The 16757-nt window shown below is 41.5% G+C and overlaps 1 protein-coding gene across 1 annotated transcript; it reads right to left on the reverse strand.

The window, feature by feature from the left end:
• Window positions 1–2720: 2720 nt before the first annotated feature.
• On the reverse strand, window positions 2721–3914 carry LOC122043741. The gene has a single exon (XM_042604330.1). The coding sequence runs from the start codon at window positions 3912–3914 to the stop codon at window positions 2721–2723; it is 1194 nt and encodes a 397-aa protein (XP_042460264.1).
• Between the last annotated feature and the right edge of the window lie 12843 nt (window positions 3915–16757).

Below are 16757 nucleotides of genomic sequence, written 5' to 3' on the forward strand. Positions count from 1 at the left end.
GACAGTAGAAGAGCAATCTTACTGAAGTCCCTAATAAATCTCCTGTAGAATCCTGCATGGCCAAGAAAAGCTCGAACATCCTGCACACATGCGGGGTAAGATAAAGAAGATATAGCACTAATTTTAGCAGGATCTACTTCAATTCCTCTCCTAGAGACTATGTGTCCTAAAACAATACCATGCTTAACCATAAAATGATATTTTTCATAATTAAGTACCAAGTCTGTCTCAATGCATCTATCTAAAACCCTAGACAAATTTTCTAGACATGCATTAAAAGATGAATCATATACAGAAAAATTATCCATAAAAACCTCCATGCAATGCTCTAATAAATCACTAAAAATACTTACCATGCATCGCTGAAAGGTTCCTGGAGCGTTGCATAGTTCAAATGGCATGCGTCTATAAGTAAAAGTACCGAAAGGATAAGTGAAGGTAGTCTTCTCCTGATCCTCTGGAGCGATGCAAATCTGAAAATATCTCGTGTAACCATCAAGGAAGCAATAATGTGACTTACCCGCCAGTCTCTCCAACATCTGATCAATAAAAGGTAAAGGGTAATGGTCCTTTCTGCTTGCCTGGTTCAGCTTCCTATAGTCTATACAAACTCTCCATGAATTCTTCATTCTGATGGGCACTAACTCATTCTTTTCATTAGCCACTACTGTCACTCCAGATTTCTTTGGTACCACATGAATAGGACTTACCCACTTACTGTCAAAAATAGGGTAAATGATACCTGTCTGTAGAAGTCTTGTCACCTCTTTCTTTACTACGTCAAGCATTAGTGGGTTAAGTCTCCTCTGGGGCTGTCTCACTGGTTTCACATCCTCCTCTAAATAAATCCTGTGCATACAAATAGAAGGACTGATACCAGGAATATCTGATAAAGTCCATCCAATGGCTCTCCTGTGCTGTCTCAGAATCTCTAATAATCTTCTTTTCTGTTCTGGTTCTAAATTTTGAGCTATGATGACAGGTAGCTGTTGATTCTCTCCCAAGTAAGCATACTTCAAATGTTGAGGCAATGACTTCAAATCATCTTGTATCTGATCAACAAAAGGTGATCCTAGGGGTGATGCTGCTGAACAATCCCCTACACATAATTCTTCTCCTCTGAGCGAACCTAGGGATAGAGCTTCTCCTAAGCAATCCCCTACACATAATTCATCTCTCTTACTAGGAAATAATCCACAAAACTCACCATCCACTCCCACGGCTGAAATATCCTCCAAAACCAAAGATAACACATCACCCTGACCAACCTCTGCACAATCTGAATCAAACCCTGAAAAGAAATTCATGTTATCCAGCTCCTCTGAAATATCTAGACTGAGAATAGAATGATCCTCTCTAGGATGCTTCATAGCGTCAAAAATACTGAACTGGACCACTGTATCTCCTATCTCCATAGAAAGTGTACCTACATGAACATCAATCTTAGTTCTTGCAGTCTTCAAAAATGGTCATCCTAGAATAAGTGGAGAACTACTGGCCAGGCAGTCTCCCTCCATATCAAGGACATAAAAATCTGCAAGAAAGATGAGTTCTCTCACCTTAACCAATACATCTTCAATAACTCCAGCTGGGTGAGTCTGACTGCGGTCTGCCAACTGAATCACAACCCCTGTAGGTAATAATGGTCCAATCCCTAAAGTCTGAAAAATTGATCTTGGCATCACATTAATTGAAGCCCCCAAATCCAACATAGCATCCTTAAACAAACTACTCCCAATCTCACAAGGTACTGTAAACACTCCTGGATCTTCACATTTCTGGGGAACTAGTTGAATAAAAGCAGATACATTCTTTCCTAAGCTGATCAATTCATTCCCCTTCAACTTCTTCTTATGCACACAAAGATTCTTAAGAAACTTTGCATATTTTGGAATTTGCTTGATCATTGTAAGTAAAAGAACATTTACCTCCACCTTACTAAATAAGTTCACTAGCTCTTGAAATTCCTTAGCTCTCTCCTCTTCTACATTCTTCCTTGGTTGAGTTTTTCGTTGAGGAAAAGGCAATGGAATGCTTGGCTCTAAACCTTCTTGAACAGAATTCTGAATTCCTGAATTTCCAGATTTACCGGAATTTGGCAATTCTGTTGGAAATTTTTCAGCTGGATAAGAGCTGTTGGAAATTTCTGGAATCAAACTCCCTCCTCTTTGTGAATGCTCCATGCCCAATGGATCAATTAGATCTGGAATGGAACTCGAATTTGGAACACTCTGATCTTCTTGAATTTCTTCACTGCTGGAATTAGACTGCTGTAATTCTGGAAAATTTTCAGCAGCTTTTCCTTCACTTAAAAATTTCGAAACTCTCCTTCCACTCCTTAAAGTTAAGGCACTAACATTCCCTTTAGGATTAGGAGTAGTTTGTGAAGGCAATTGACTGAATCCTTGGGCTTGCATTTGATTAATACTGGAAGCTAATTGCCCAATCTGCCTTTCTATATTCTGAATTGCTGAATCTGTTCTTTGCTGGTTTTGTTGCTGTTGCAACATATGTTGCATCAATTCTTCCAGTTTTGTCTGCTGAAACTCTGAATTTGAAGCATTACTAGAGCCACCTTGAGTTAAACTCAACCTTGAAGGTGCTGGAAGTGTTTGCTGCTGCTGGAATTGAGTTATAGGCTGGAATTGTGTGTTCTGAAAATTCTGGAAACTATGCTGATTTTGCTGATTTTGATTGGGTATTTGTTGATAAGACTGGAATTATCTCTGAGAAGGTTGGAATGGCTGCTGGAAACTTTGTTGAGGCTGCTGGAAACTCTGATTCAAGGATGGTTGTTGATGAAATGAATTACTATACTTCAAATTTGGATGATCTCTCCAACCAGGATTATAAGTAGAAGAATAATGATCATACTTTTGAGAAAATTGAGCTCTAGAAAATGCTACCAAAGACTCATCTTGATGAAGATTAGGGCATAACTCTGAATCATGATCTTGGTTAGAACAAATACTACAAACTCCCCTTGATTGATATGGAAACTGTGTACTAGGCAAAGTGGAAGTTTGATTAACATTATTCAATGCCAATTGTTTAACCAAAGATGTCAACTCTAACAATGAATTCCTTATCTCCTTTTGTTCATTAGAAAACATTTGCACCTCTCCTACTCCTCTTGTAGTTAAAGCTCTACTTCCAAATTGTTGAGAATTTTCTGCCATATTAGAAAAGAACTCTTTAGCTTGTTTTGGAGTTTTATTCACCAAAGCTCCTCCAGCTGCCGCATCTATCATACTTCGATCCATAGACAATAATCCTTCATAAAAGTACTGAACTAGTAACTGCTCACTAATTTGGTGCTGAGGACAACTTGCACATAACTTCTTGAATCTCTCCCAATATTCATAAAGTGTCTCTCCCACCACTTGTTGAATTCCACAGATACTCTTCCTGATAGTAGCGGTCCTTGAAGTTGGAAAGTATTTCTCCAAGAAAACCTTCTTCATATCGATCCAAGAGGTAATATACCCTGGTGGCAAATAATATAACCAATCCTTTGTTAATCCAGTTAATGAAAATGGAAAAGCCCTTAGCTTGATATCTTCTTCTGAAATACCTTGTGGCTTCATGGTTGAACACACCACATGGAATTCATGCAAATATCTATTTGGATCTTCTCCAGATAACCCTTGAAATTTAGGAAGTAAATGAATCAACCCTGATCTCAACTCAAAATCTCCTGCTAAATTTGGATAAGTGATGCATGAATACTTGAAAGCCTCATCAGAAGCTGCAAGTTCTTTCATGGTTCTATTATGATCAGCCATGGAAATATCTGAATGTGATAAAGTAATCCCAGAGTCTTCTGAAGTTTTCTCTTGAATTCTCAAAGCCCTGAAAGTCCTCTCAATCTCTGGGTCTAACTCAAATAATTTGTCCTTCGAAGTCCTGGTCATGTCATCAAAAGTAAAATGAGTATTCAAATAAGTGCAATGAAGGCAAATAAAATGCAAGACAAAGTAATAAAAAATTTCACAATCTAGAAACAATCACACTTTCCTAGTTATTTTCCTCGGCAACGACTTCAAAATTTGGTGTCAACCTTATTGCATGTCACGTGGTGCATCAAATTAATTAAAATTGGAACATTTCAAAACTAAATATAAGAGATGTAGTATGGAGTCCCAAGTCGTATTTTTCTGAGGTTAACTAGAAAATGGATTTGATTAAATGTGATCATCATTTATTTGTTTTTATTGAATGCAAGTTTTTATTATTTCAAGCTCAGAATTGAAACTGCTAATTCCCTTAAACAAATGCAATAGAATGTAAAGAATTACAAAGTAAACTCAATTCATTCTGTTCAACTACTCTTGCCTGAAATTAACCTAACTCGGAATTAAAGAACTAATAACGTCTGTACTTAAGCTTGATTTCCAACAAAACCTAAACAACTGATACAAATCAATCGAAACCTAACTGAACTTTGTAACCTAAGCATCTGTAGAGAGTAAATCTTAAAGCTACAATGAATCATAGAAAAAAATCAGTTTAAGGAGACAAATCTTGACAGCAATTCTAAACTAAATTAAAATCTGAGAATTCGAAACTCACTAACAGAATTGAATCTAAATCACGAATTAAAAGTTGAAACCTAAGTATGAATTGAAACCCTAACTTCTGTTCCTGATTACACTTTCAAACTCAACCAAACACTATAACAGAAACACAATAGTTGGATCTAACAGAACACATTTCAATTGGGTTTGTCTTGCAACGTAAAGGAAACAAATCAAATGAACACAGTAGATCTACGAATTGAAACTAAAAATCAAATTAGAAACATCTGCATCTCAGATCAGTGTCATGAATTGTCTCGATGTCGAAATTGCAGAGAAACTCTCGAAAACTCCCGTAAGTAATCACCGGATAAACTCAGAGTCACAGTTGAAAATTAAGAAGTGTTCAGCTGGTAGAAACCTCCCTACAAGCATACAATCTCATCAAGATGTTCGTTGCCCAAAAAACAAAAGAAGAAAACTGATACGCGATCGACAATCAATCGATCGATTCAATGCTGAAGTCGCGAGGAAATTAAAAAACAAACGTTAAACAGAATCTCCGGAAAAACTCCTCCGAATCTTCTGTTGCTTGATAGAATCCCTCAGATCTGAAAAACTCCCAAAATCTGAGTCGATCGATTCAATGCCGAAGTCACGAGGAAATTAAAGAACAAACGTTAAACAGAATCTCCGGAAAAACTCCTCCGAATCTTCTGTTGCTTGATAGAATCCCTAAGATCTGAAAAACTCCCAAAATCTGAGCTCATCAAGATGTTCGTTGCCCAAAAAATAGAAGAAGAAAAATGATATGCGATCGACAATCAATCGATCGATTCAATGCCGAAGTCGCGAGGAAATTAAAGAACAAACGTTAAACAGAATCTCCGGAAAAACTCCTCCGAATCTTCTGTTGCTTGATAGAATCCCTCAGATCTGAAAAACTCCCAAAATCTAAGCTCTTCTGATACGAGTAAAATGCGAAGATCGCGATAGAAAAACCTCCTTCTCTCGCGATCTGATGGTCGGGAAAATGGTCGTCGGTCACTCTTAATCAATCCGGTGATGACAGATCTTGAATTCTGATTGAGATGTTAATGGGAGCGTCAGCGTCGCTAAGGTGGAAGAAAGTGAACAATGACGTTGTCACGAGGAACCGAGCTCCAGAAGCACTGTAGCTTCTCGCGGGTTTTAAATCCTCCTCAGATCTGATCCAATGGCTCAAAATCATCGAAGCTTGATCAACGGTGGAAAATAGCCTAAATTCTGATCCAACAGTGCTGATCCTCATCTACAATCCAGATCTGCTCCTCACTAAGTCGGATGTATCAGATGCTTGACGGATGGTCCAGATTTCTCCAATCTTCAATGGACGGCCCAAATCGATCCAGAGCTTGATCGTCTCGTTAAAACTCCAATCCGAGCACAACTTTGGTTCAAATTCATCCCAATCCAAGAACCTTTGATGCCTACAAAATAACAAACAAATATTAGCATCAAATAAAGTCACAATAACATAATTTACAATTAAGTCCAAAATTAATACAATGTATAAAAATGTAGTGTAAATATGGGTTATATATATGAAAACTACATCAAACCATGATTGTATGAATGAAAATAGTATAGTAAAATCATGGTTAACTACATCAACATCTAATTCCAGCAGTGAAGAAATTCAAGAAGATCAGAGTGTTCCAAATTCAAACATGCCCGACAGTTGCTGAGCCGCTAGCTGCGAATCAGAGTGGATGAGCACCCGTGCGGTCGCAACATGCCGCGCAGCTTGCAGACCAGCTATCAGGGCCTCGTGTCCGGTCTCATTGTTCGTGGCTCTATAATTGAGTTGCACGGATAATTGAATCCGATCTTCTCGTGGGGAAATTAACAGTATTCCAACCCCACTGCCTTGCTAAGTAGATGAACTATCCACATATATCTTCCAAGTTTCTTCGGGCTAGGTGTTTTGAACTTCAGTTATGAAATCCGCTAAAGCTTGCGCCTTGATCGCTGAGCGGGGCTGATATTGGATATCAAACTCATTCAACTATGTAGTCCACTTGATCATCCACCTGGACGCCTCTGGATTAAGCAGGACTCACCCAAGTGTACTGTTGGTTAGTACGATTATTGGATGAGCGAGGAAATACGGGTGTAATCACCGAGCGGCGAGCACTAAGGCGTATGCCAACTTTTCTAGGCAGGTGTAGCGAAGCTCGACATCCTTTAATAAGTGACTCAGAAAGTATACAGGATGTTGTCCTTGTCCGTTCTGTCGGACAATTGCCGACCCGACTGCCCACTCTGTTGAGGATAAGTACACCCAGAGCGGTTCCCCGGTCATGGGCTTTACTAAAATACAGGTAGTGAAGTCAAGTAGGCCTTCAGCTCCTCCAGTGCTCGGTCACACTCAGCGTCCCACTGGAACTTAGTTGCCCACCTCAGGATCTTGAAGAATGGAAGACTCCGATCAGCTTTGTTTGAAATGAACCTGGACAACGCCATGATCCGTCGGCCAATCGCTGAGCTTCCTTCAGGTTATGTGGCGGCGACATGTCTTGATGCGCTTTCACCTTGGAGGGGTTGGCCTTTACCCCCCGCTTGGTAACTATGTAGTCGAGGAATTGCCCACTTTTGGCTCCGAATAAACACTTCTTCGAGTTGAGCTTGACTTCGAACTTCCTCAATGCTCGACACGTCTCATTTATATCTGCACAGAGGTTAGCCGCTTAGAATGATTTTATCAAGATGTCGTTGACATATACCTCTATGTTCCGGCCGATTTGTTGCCAGAAGACCTTGTTCGTCAGCCTCTGATACGTTGCTCCCGCATTCTTCAGGCTGAATAGCATAACCGTATAGTAGAAAGTTCCGTCTACTGTGATGAAGCTGACCTTTTCATGATCCTCTTTGGTGAGCGACACTTGGTGATAACCTTTATAGGCATCTAACATGCAGATCAGCTCACATCCCGCCATGGAATCTACCATCTGGTCGATGCGGGGAAGCGGGTAGTAATCCTTAGGGCAAGCTTTGTTCAGGTCCCTGAAGTCGATGCAGACCCACCACTTATTTCTTGGCTTGGAGACCGGCACAACATTGGCAAGCAAGCTTGGGAACTGAACCTCCTTGACGTGCCCGGCTTCATGCAGTTTCACGATTTCTGTTCGAATAATTTGATTCTGCTCGGTGCTAAATTCTTTTCTTTTCTGCTTCACTGGACGAGCATCTGGTCGGACATGTAGCTTGTGTTGAGCTATATCTGGCGATACGCCTGGGAGCTCGTGGGTCGTCCACGCGAACACATCGTAATTTAGTTGGAGGCAAGCGACTAGCACGACCTTCTTTCCTTCTTCCAGGTCGGCGCTACAAATGTGGTGGCTTCCGCTCGGCTGGGGTGGATTTTCACTACTTCTCTTTCCTCATACACCAGCGTCGGGGGAGCCTCTTGGATGGTGTTAATGACCAGCCTTTGCACCTTCCGCGCGACCTTGGCCTCAGCTCGGACAACTTTAACGTAGCACCTTCGTGCTTCGAGTTGGTCTCCCTTGACCTTGCCGACCCGATCGTCTACTGGGAACTTCATTTTCTGGCAGAGTGTGGAGACGACTGCCTAGAACTCATTGAGTGAGGATCGACCGAGTATGATGTTATAGGTGGACGGAGCGTCCACCACAATGAAGTTTGTCCGGTGCATCCGCATTAGTGGCTCTTCTCCCAGGGAATTGACTAACTTTATTTGGCCGATCGGCAAAACCTCATTTCCTGTGAATCCATAGAGAGGTGTAGACATCTGCAGAAGCCCGACCCGATCAACCTGCAACTGGTCGAAAGCCTTCTTGAAAATAATATTGACCGAACTTTCTATGTTGACGAAAGTCTGGTGGATCGTGTAGTTAGCGATGGCCGCCTTGATAATCAAGGCGTCGTCGTGAGGGACCTCCACTCCCTCCAAGTCGCTCGGCCTAAAACTAATTTCGGGCCCTCTTGCGATCTCCGCACTGCACCCAACAGCATGGATTTCCCATCGTCGGGCACGTGACTTTCGCGCTCGATTGGAGTCTCCATCAGTTGGGCCATCGACGATCATCCTTATGTCTCCCCGAGCAGCATTACTTTTATTTTCTTCCTGAGCGGAATGTTGTGGTCGATCGGCGAATCTTGGAACTAGTATGTCGCCATGCCTTGATAGCGACGGTCTGCGAGGCGGTTCGTTGTCTGAATTATTCCACTCGGGCTGCCTCCTTGATCGTCCAAGACGCCTGTGCTCGGGTGATGAAGATCTTCGTCGAGCTCCTTGCTGAGCGGGGTGATACGACAGAGAGTTGAATTGGCCATAGTCCTTTGTATTGTGGGTCGATGTCTTGTGCAATGAGTAGAACATCGGTGTCCACTGCTGATGCAATTTATATTTCCTCCGCTCGGCTTCAACATGTTGTACCGCGTGTTGTCGGTGCTCCGAATGTTGCAGTGTCGTGCCCGCCCAGGGTCCCTTTAGTGGCAGATTTTCATGGGTAGCTCGGCGCTTCGGGGCAATGGTTGACTCATTGAATGTGTCCTTCTTTCGAGCAGCTTGAGCTTCTTCAACGTTGATGTATTTAGTTGCCCACCCGAGTAGCACGTTAAAGTTCTGAGGCAGGTCCATGATGAGCGAGTGGAAGAATTCACCTTCCAGCAACCCTTGGGTGAATGCGCTCTGCAGGACCTCCTGAGTGGCTGACGGGACTTCAATTGCCACTTGATTTCACCTCTTAATGTATGACCGCAAGGCCTCCTTAGTGCCCTGCTTGACTGCGAAGAGATTAACTTCCGTCTTCTAATGGCGGCGACTGCTCGCAAAGTGCTGAGTGAACATCGTGCGGAAGTCCCTGGAACTACGAATTGAGTCGGTCGACAGACGTTGGAACCATCTCTGCGCTAATCCCGAGAGGGTGGTAAGGAATACTCGACATTTAACCCCATCCGAGTATTGGTGAAGTGTCGGCATGGTGTCGAACTTAAGCAAATGCTCCTCGGGGTAGGTCGACCCGTTGTATTCTCCGATTGTCAGGGGCCTGAAATTTGCTGGCAGCTTGTCGTTGTGGATGGCTTGGACGAACTGCCGGTGTATCCGCTCGGGGGAGTCATCGAGTCATGCTGCCTTCCCCTTCCTCAAGTCCCGAGCGGGCTCGTTTTCGGTAGATGACCCTTGAGCCATTTCTGATGGGCCCCTCTCTTCCATGGGCGTGTGGAACAAGGCCCAATGATACGAGATAGGTGCGGGAGGCGCCTCCTTGTCTACTCCGAGCGGCCACGTTTCAACCCGCCGATCGGCTGGTTGAAAGTCTTGGGCGCCTTGATCAAAGTGCTGGCCATATTCGATTGCAGACGCCGCTGGGTGGTGAGCCGCACGACTCCTCGCCACGGTCTCTTGCTGTTATTGCACTATCTTTGCAGCCCTGGCCTATATCAGCATCTCCAAGTCTTCTTGTGTTAGTGTCACTACGGTGAATCGTCCGACTTCCTCCATCTTCATATTTTGGATGCAAGTTACGTTCCCACAGACGACGTTAATTTGATCCTGTCCGAAATCTAAGAAGATGACGATCCAGGACGTGGCTCACCTGATGACCCCGCAAAGACCCCTAACTCCTTCCTGTAACCACAAGGAACGTCAGTGCTGAGTCGGGAAAGGGTTTTCGGCGATGGTCATCTGACGCTCAAGACAGTTTCCGACAAATAGTGCAAGTACAGTGGAAAAACTATAGCAAGACGAAGTCTTTTACTCATACCACCACTGTAGATGGAACCCCCTTTATATAGCGCTCTTGTGGCGCTGTGCATAGTTCCCAAAGCACGGGCGCAGTTCCCCGAAGGTTCTATGAAGATACCATTCAAACAGTGTCCCTAACATCCTTCCTTAACAGGCCATGCCACTCCCTAATGTAACCATCAAAAGCTTCTAAAGTATCCTCAGCTAGTTGTAGCTATAGTGAGCCTGCGGTACTAATTTCCAAAAAGATATGCTAGATACAACAATAGACCCGCAGGCAATTCCTTAGCCGAGTGGCGATACGATCGGCTGCATGTAGACTCGATCAGGCACACCTAGTCCGCTCGAGCACGATTGGTCTGATCGGGAAAGTCTCCATTCTGATGTTCTATGAGACAATCTGCTCGATCGGGACTGATCCGCTTTGGTCACACGATTTGCCGCTTGGTCATCGATTGAACTCAGCCGTGCCGCAATCCGCTCGGCCGTGACTAATCCGCTAGGGTCGCCCGGTTGGCCACTTGGTCACCCGTTGACCATCTCCTTCATGTCCCCAGTCTATGCAACTTTGACTCCCTCTACATAGGACTCCATGTCATCCCCGGATCATAGCAGATACTAGATACCATGCTTAGTTGCTATGATAGTTGTTTATTTACCTTATTGAGCATGTTGGCTTCATGTAACATACATGATTTCTGTTTATATATGTGATGACTATTGTATTGCACATCATGTCATTGCATGCATGCAGGCGACCACATCTTCCTTGTGGGTGAGTGAGTAGTCGGGTTGCGCCGCACACTCGACCACTCATGGGTAGTGGTAGTTGGAGGAGATGCCGCTTGTCCCGTCGTGCCTCCACTCTCTCACTCATGAGTAGTGATAGCTGAAGTTGTTGGCAGCAGGGACCCCGTCGCTATGTAGCTAGATAGCTACTCAGCAACTGTCCACCTAGTCACTCATGTAGTGGCGGCTTTTGGGTGTTGTACAGTCTGTTATCGGACTGGCCTCTCGACTATACAAGGGCCGTGGTGCAGAGGGGTGGGCGAGGTGATCATCCGTGCATACACTGTTGTTATTATACTTGCTATTGCTGCTGTTGCTTACTTATGCTGATATGCTTACATATGTGTGAGCTTTATACTTGTTGTATGTGTTTCGACACTGGCTTACTTATTGGTAGTATGCACATACCTCCCATGTTATCTTATAGTTATAAGCAGTACTGTAGCATAACTTTACCTTCTACTATTAATTTAGGATATGGTTTCAAGTATGAACATTTATTATGATATCATTGTAGTATCTGCTAATATCTGTACAAGACTGTATACCTCGATATCTCTAGTTCTTTATCATGTTCATGCACTATTTGTCTATTACCCGCTGAGTCTTAACACTCACCACCCCGCAAACTGGTATTCTTTCGCTAGGTAATAGGTAGAGGATTTATGGAGTCGCTGGAGATCCTGTCTGCCAGTCCTATGTCACATCGAATGACTTATTCCGCTGTTGCTTTCACTCACGTATGGGTTTTGTACTTGTACATGTTTTATGTATCTTTTGTATGGAATTTAGCTTTGTGGCTTCTTGTATTTATGCTGATGTTATTGTGTCAAGCTGGGTCGGCTCACAATTAGCTGTTCTATGGTTTTGTATTCATTACTTTGTGATTTTCGTTGTGTTTTGTAGCAGCCGTGTGGGTTGTTTATCAACTGCGTGGTTGTGCTTACTTCTAGTCGTGTGGACTGTTGTTTGCTTGTGAGTAGCCGTGTGGCATTGTATACTTGTTCTAGTTGTCACTGCTACAAGGGAGGTGTTGTTCGATTTTCGTCGAACAACCTTACCCTCGGGGTGTGACATAATATCATACCATTGTGGAGATATCTAAATTTCTTTTGGTCTTATCAATTAATATCAGAGTCCGGACTGCTAGATGGTCTAACCGTCGATTGTATACAAGAGTTATGGTCTAATTGAGTAATGTGAGTAAAATATTGACCTTGAACAAAGGAAGTGGGGGCTCCCATGTCCGAATCAAGAGGACCAGACACCAGGCAGGAAGTCCTAGTTGCGACTAGGCAAGTCCTAGTAGGTCGGGTGGACCGAGGGGCAGGAAGACTTGGTGGGTCAAGGATCGGACGTGGGAAACCTGTGCTCCTTTGTTTGAGGGGGGGGATTGTTGGTGTTGTAAGGTTGCAAACATAGTTCCACATTGGAAACACATGGAAAAAATCACGGGTTTAAAAGATGAAGATATCTCCATTGGTATGAGACATTTTGGGTAGAGCCCAAGAGCAAAACCATGAGAGGTTAGGCCCAAAGTGGATAATATCATACCATTATGGAGATATCTAAATTTCTTTTGGTCCTATCACGACGTATTATTCCTTCTAGGACTCGGATGACGAAGATTTACTCCATATCGCTTTAAGGTTCTTGTGCTTAGACTTCTTTGACTATTTTTCCTTCAATTTTCCTTTGTTTTTTTAACTTTAGGAAGTTGTCTTTAATGTGCCCTTTTTCTGGGCAGTTATATCACTGAACTTTCCTTTTATGCTTTTTATCCTGTATCTCATTAAATTTGTTAGTTTTAAAATTTTTATTAAACTTCCTTACCATGTAGGTTTTTTCATTTTTGTCGAGGGAAGATTCCAAATCTAGTTCATACTCCTTGGTTTGCAATGTTTGGTTCTGATTCAGCTCCTTTTCCGTTCTTAGTCTTGCACATTTCGACTCGTGTAATTCAAAAGTGGAGAATAAACGTTCTAAACTACTTATCTCGAGGTCCTTGGAGATGTAATAGGAGTCCACTATAGACGTCTATTCGGGTGCTCAAAAATACATTTAAAGCATACCTTACTGAATCTTTATTGGTTACCGTTTCTTCGAGGTTGGTGAGTCTGGCGATCAACTCCTTGATCTTTGTGTGCACTTGAGTCATTGTTTCTCTCTTTTCCATCTAGAAGTTCATTAGTTAATTTTGAAGCAGGTCCCATCTTGCTAGCTTGACCTCTGATGTTCCTTTATGCAGCTCTAGGAACTTCTCTCAGAGTTCTTTGATAGACTCGTAAGTGCTGATCCAATTGACTTCTTAGGGTGATAGTATGCTCAACAAATGGAACTCTGCTTTACCGTTGGTCACAAAGTGTAACGTCTGAAAATTTCATTACTAAATCGCATGCTCTAGTATTATTATTAATAGTAGTATTAGGAATTTTATTCCATTATCATAATATTTGCTTTATTTAAATTGTTTAATGACAAGGTCTTTTAGAATTTTAGTTTTGATGATACAAAGCCCGAAAGGAGAGGACGAGAACACCGAGATAAAGGTTATTTTTATAAAAATGTATTCTTGAGCTTATTTTTCTTGCCTTAGAAAAATTAGTAAAATTAGTAAAATTGGGTAGCACTCTTATTAATAAAATAATAATTTTTGTACACACATTGTTACACTAATTGAAACAAGCTTTCCTCCCTAAATAAGCCTTAAATTCGAAAATTTAAAGGGGGTTAGTAGCTAGGCTTTTTGACCAGTATCTTTATAAGTATCATGTAGCAACTTTCTACATATTATATAAAGCTTAAAATAACTTAGCCTCCTCTTATATAAACCTAACTGCTCGGTCACCAATTATTATGTTTCCAAAAAAATAAATAGGGAACCAAACCTAGAAATCCCCCCCCCCCCCCCCCCCCCCCAAGTGTTCCCCATCAATTTTTCAAGCTTGGAATTCAGAGATTCGGTGGTGTTGTTGTGTTTCCTAGCCTCCTTTGCCGCCTCATGACGTCGTGATTGTAAGTTATCCAAGTAAAGGCAAGTACAAAGTTTTTTTTATGCACCATTCATCTATAGGTATTGTAAGTTATGATTTACGTATTTTTTCCTTCATTTCAGACATAATAAAATGTTAAAGTTGACATTTCATGATATTCCTTCCATGTCAATGCTGCCTAGGGTCCCCAAAAAATATGCTGAATTGCTGGTTTGCTGCCTGTGCACTACTAGTGAGTTTGTTTGAGTCGTACATGCTATTTTCTTGGGTCTGCACAGTTAGGATCAAGTCCAGGAGATACCTCTGTTAGTATGCCCTAGTACCTATTATGAGATGATTGTAAAGAACACAATTTGTATCCTATTTTATTATTAATAAAAGGCAAAGTTGGTTATTATATTTATTTCAATTCAGTGCCGATTGAATAAGTATAATAATGTCCTTGAGTAGTAGGTTCTTATCTACAACATATCAATTAGTTGAATTGATAGTGAGATATGTAGATATATATATATAGAACACTACTCTTAACTATTCCTAATCAAGCATTAATATACAAGGACAATATTAATGCGTTGAGACTATCATGTAGGTCAACGGATGACTTAATTTCATAAGTCATGGATATGAGATATCATGTTGACATATGAGTATATATTAGAGAATATATATTGAATGACCCGTCATGAGAATGTTTCATGGATCATTATATGAGTGTCATAAACATTCTCATGTGACTATTGGTATGAATAGTCCTTAGACCTGAAGTCACTATGCTTCGCTACATAAGGAGTTGTGTACTTTGGTATCGACAAACATCACCTGTAACAAGGTGGACAATAAAGTCGATCACTGAGTATGCAATGAATTATGCGGAGGGATGTGAGTGATGTAGATGGGATCTATCCCTTCCATATGACGGAAGCGATATTTGTGGGCCCCTTGATTAGTAGGATACAAGAAAGCATGACCATGCATAAATGAGTCAATATGAGATATTGAGCTTATTTGATTGAGTGTGTCTACTTAGAAATCAAGAAACACAAAGGTTGATAAGAGGATGACACGGTCTATGCCTCATTGATCAATCTAGATATCAAGGATAGAGGGACCAAGTCATACAAGATAATAGCCATGGGCAGGTTAGGTCGGATCTCGACTTTCTCATCACTTGGGTAGCAATGATGCCTTGCTAGATGTCACTCATTGCTTATGTATCTAAATGTTGATTTGGGTACATTGCCAACGTTATGAGAACCTATTGTGTCACACATAAAGAACAAGTAGATTTGGAGATGAGTTTATATGATGAATCATTGGATTAAGTCTAATCCGAATTGGACTTATTAAGTTAGATTCAATTAGATCTAATTATTGGATTAAGTCCAATTTAGACTAGACTCAAGGAGTCAATTTGAATTAATGAAATAGTGATTCATTGAATTTGAATTGTATGAGATTAATTAAGTAAGACTTGATTAAATTAGACTTGAGTTAGACTCAAGTGAATTAGACTTTAGTTAGACTCAAGTGAGGATAAATGAGATATTCATTGAATTCCAAAATTTAATGATTCATTCATTCAATTTTTGAAATTGAATTTGAAATGAGGAGTTTCAATTGTGATCCTTAATGGAGTGTAAATGCATTAATTGATTTAATGCACATTAAGAGGGCAACACACTGGAGCTTTTTGCCGTAGAAGAATGGCAGACCACCTGAGTTCGCTGGGGAAAACTCCTGCCTTCGCAAACCACGTTCGTAAGGAGTCTTTTGTAGCACTTGGTGCTGGAATTAGGGATGAGCTTCACCGGAGAAGAAGGTGGACTATCGTCGCTCTTCTTCCTCTGCCCGCCCGAACTATGGAAGGCAAGGGTGTCGGAAGAACGTCAGTAGGTGAAGGACACACCAGAGAACCACTCCAATGAGGTGAAGAATATCGGAGCTCATCGCTGCCGCCACACGCTTTGAATCCCTAGCCTTTGTAACCGCTCTAGCAGGGGATTCTAGGGAGAAACGGAAGAAGGGGACTCACCGGAGAACCACTCCGATGAGTTGAGCACAATCGGAGGTCACCGTCACCGCTTGCAGCCATCGGCAGGAATGTCACCGCCATCGCCGCTTGGAACAGATCGCGAAGTCGGGAGATTTGGGGGCGTTGGGAGATGAGGAAGAACAGTGAACCCAAGCCAAGTTTTCATTGAACCAGTTGCCCCTTTAAAAGCCTCAATTGAACCAGACTGATTTTGAATCGAACTAAATCAATGCAATTTGGAGTGAACCAACCCTGATTTAAATTGAACCACCTAACCAATTTGATTCTGTTCAATTGCAAATTTCTTCTTTAGCTTTTAAAATTGGACTTTGGAATGAGGCTTCTTCTTCTCTCTCTTCTAACCATTTGACAATTGAACCAAACCATCATTGGACCAAATTGATACTCTTCTCCTCAATTGTTGTCTCCCTCAATTCCTATAAAATAAAATATAATCAAATAATAGTCATAATATCCATCAAATGAATATGAATTGAAATGAATACTAAAAATATTCAAACTCATGAAACACACTAAAAACCTAGTTTTGGATACAAGATGATAAAAACATCAAGAAATAACACTAAAATAATCTGTCCAAATGTCAGTTATCAAATCCCTCACACTTATTCTTGCTCGTCTTGTGTAAGTAAATTAAACAATAAAACAAT

This window comes from Zingiber officinale, chromosome 2A (assembly GCF_018446385.1).
Source record: "Zingiber officinale cultivar Zhangliang chromosome 2A, Zo_v1.1, whole genome shotgun sequence".
Classification (NCBI taxonomy): Eukaryota; Viridiplantae; Streptophyta; class Magnoliopsida; order Zingiberales; family Zingiberaceae; genus Zingiber; species Zingiber officinale.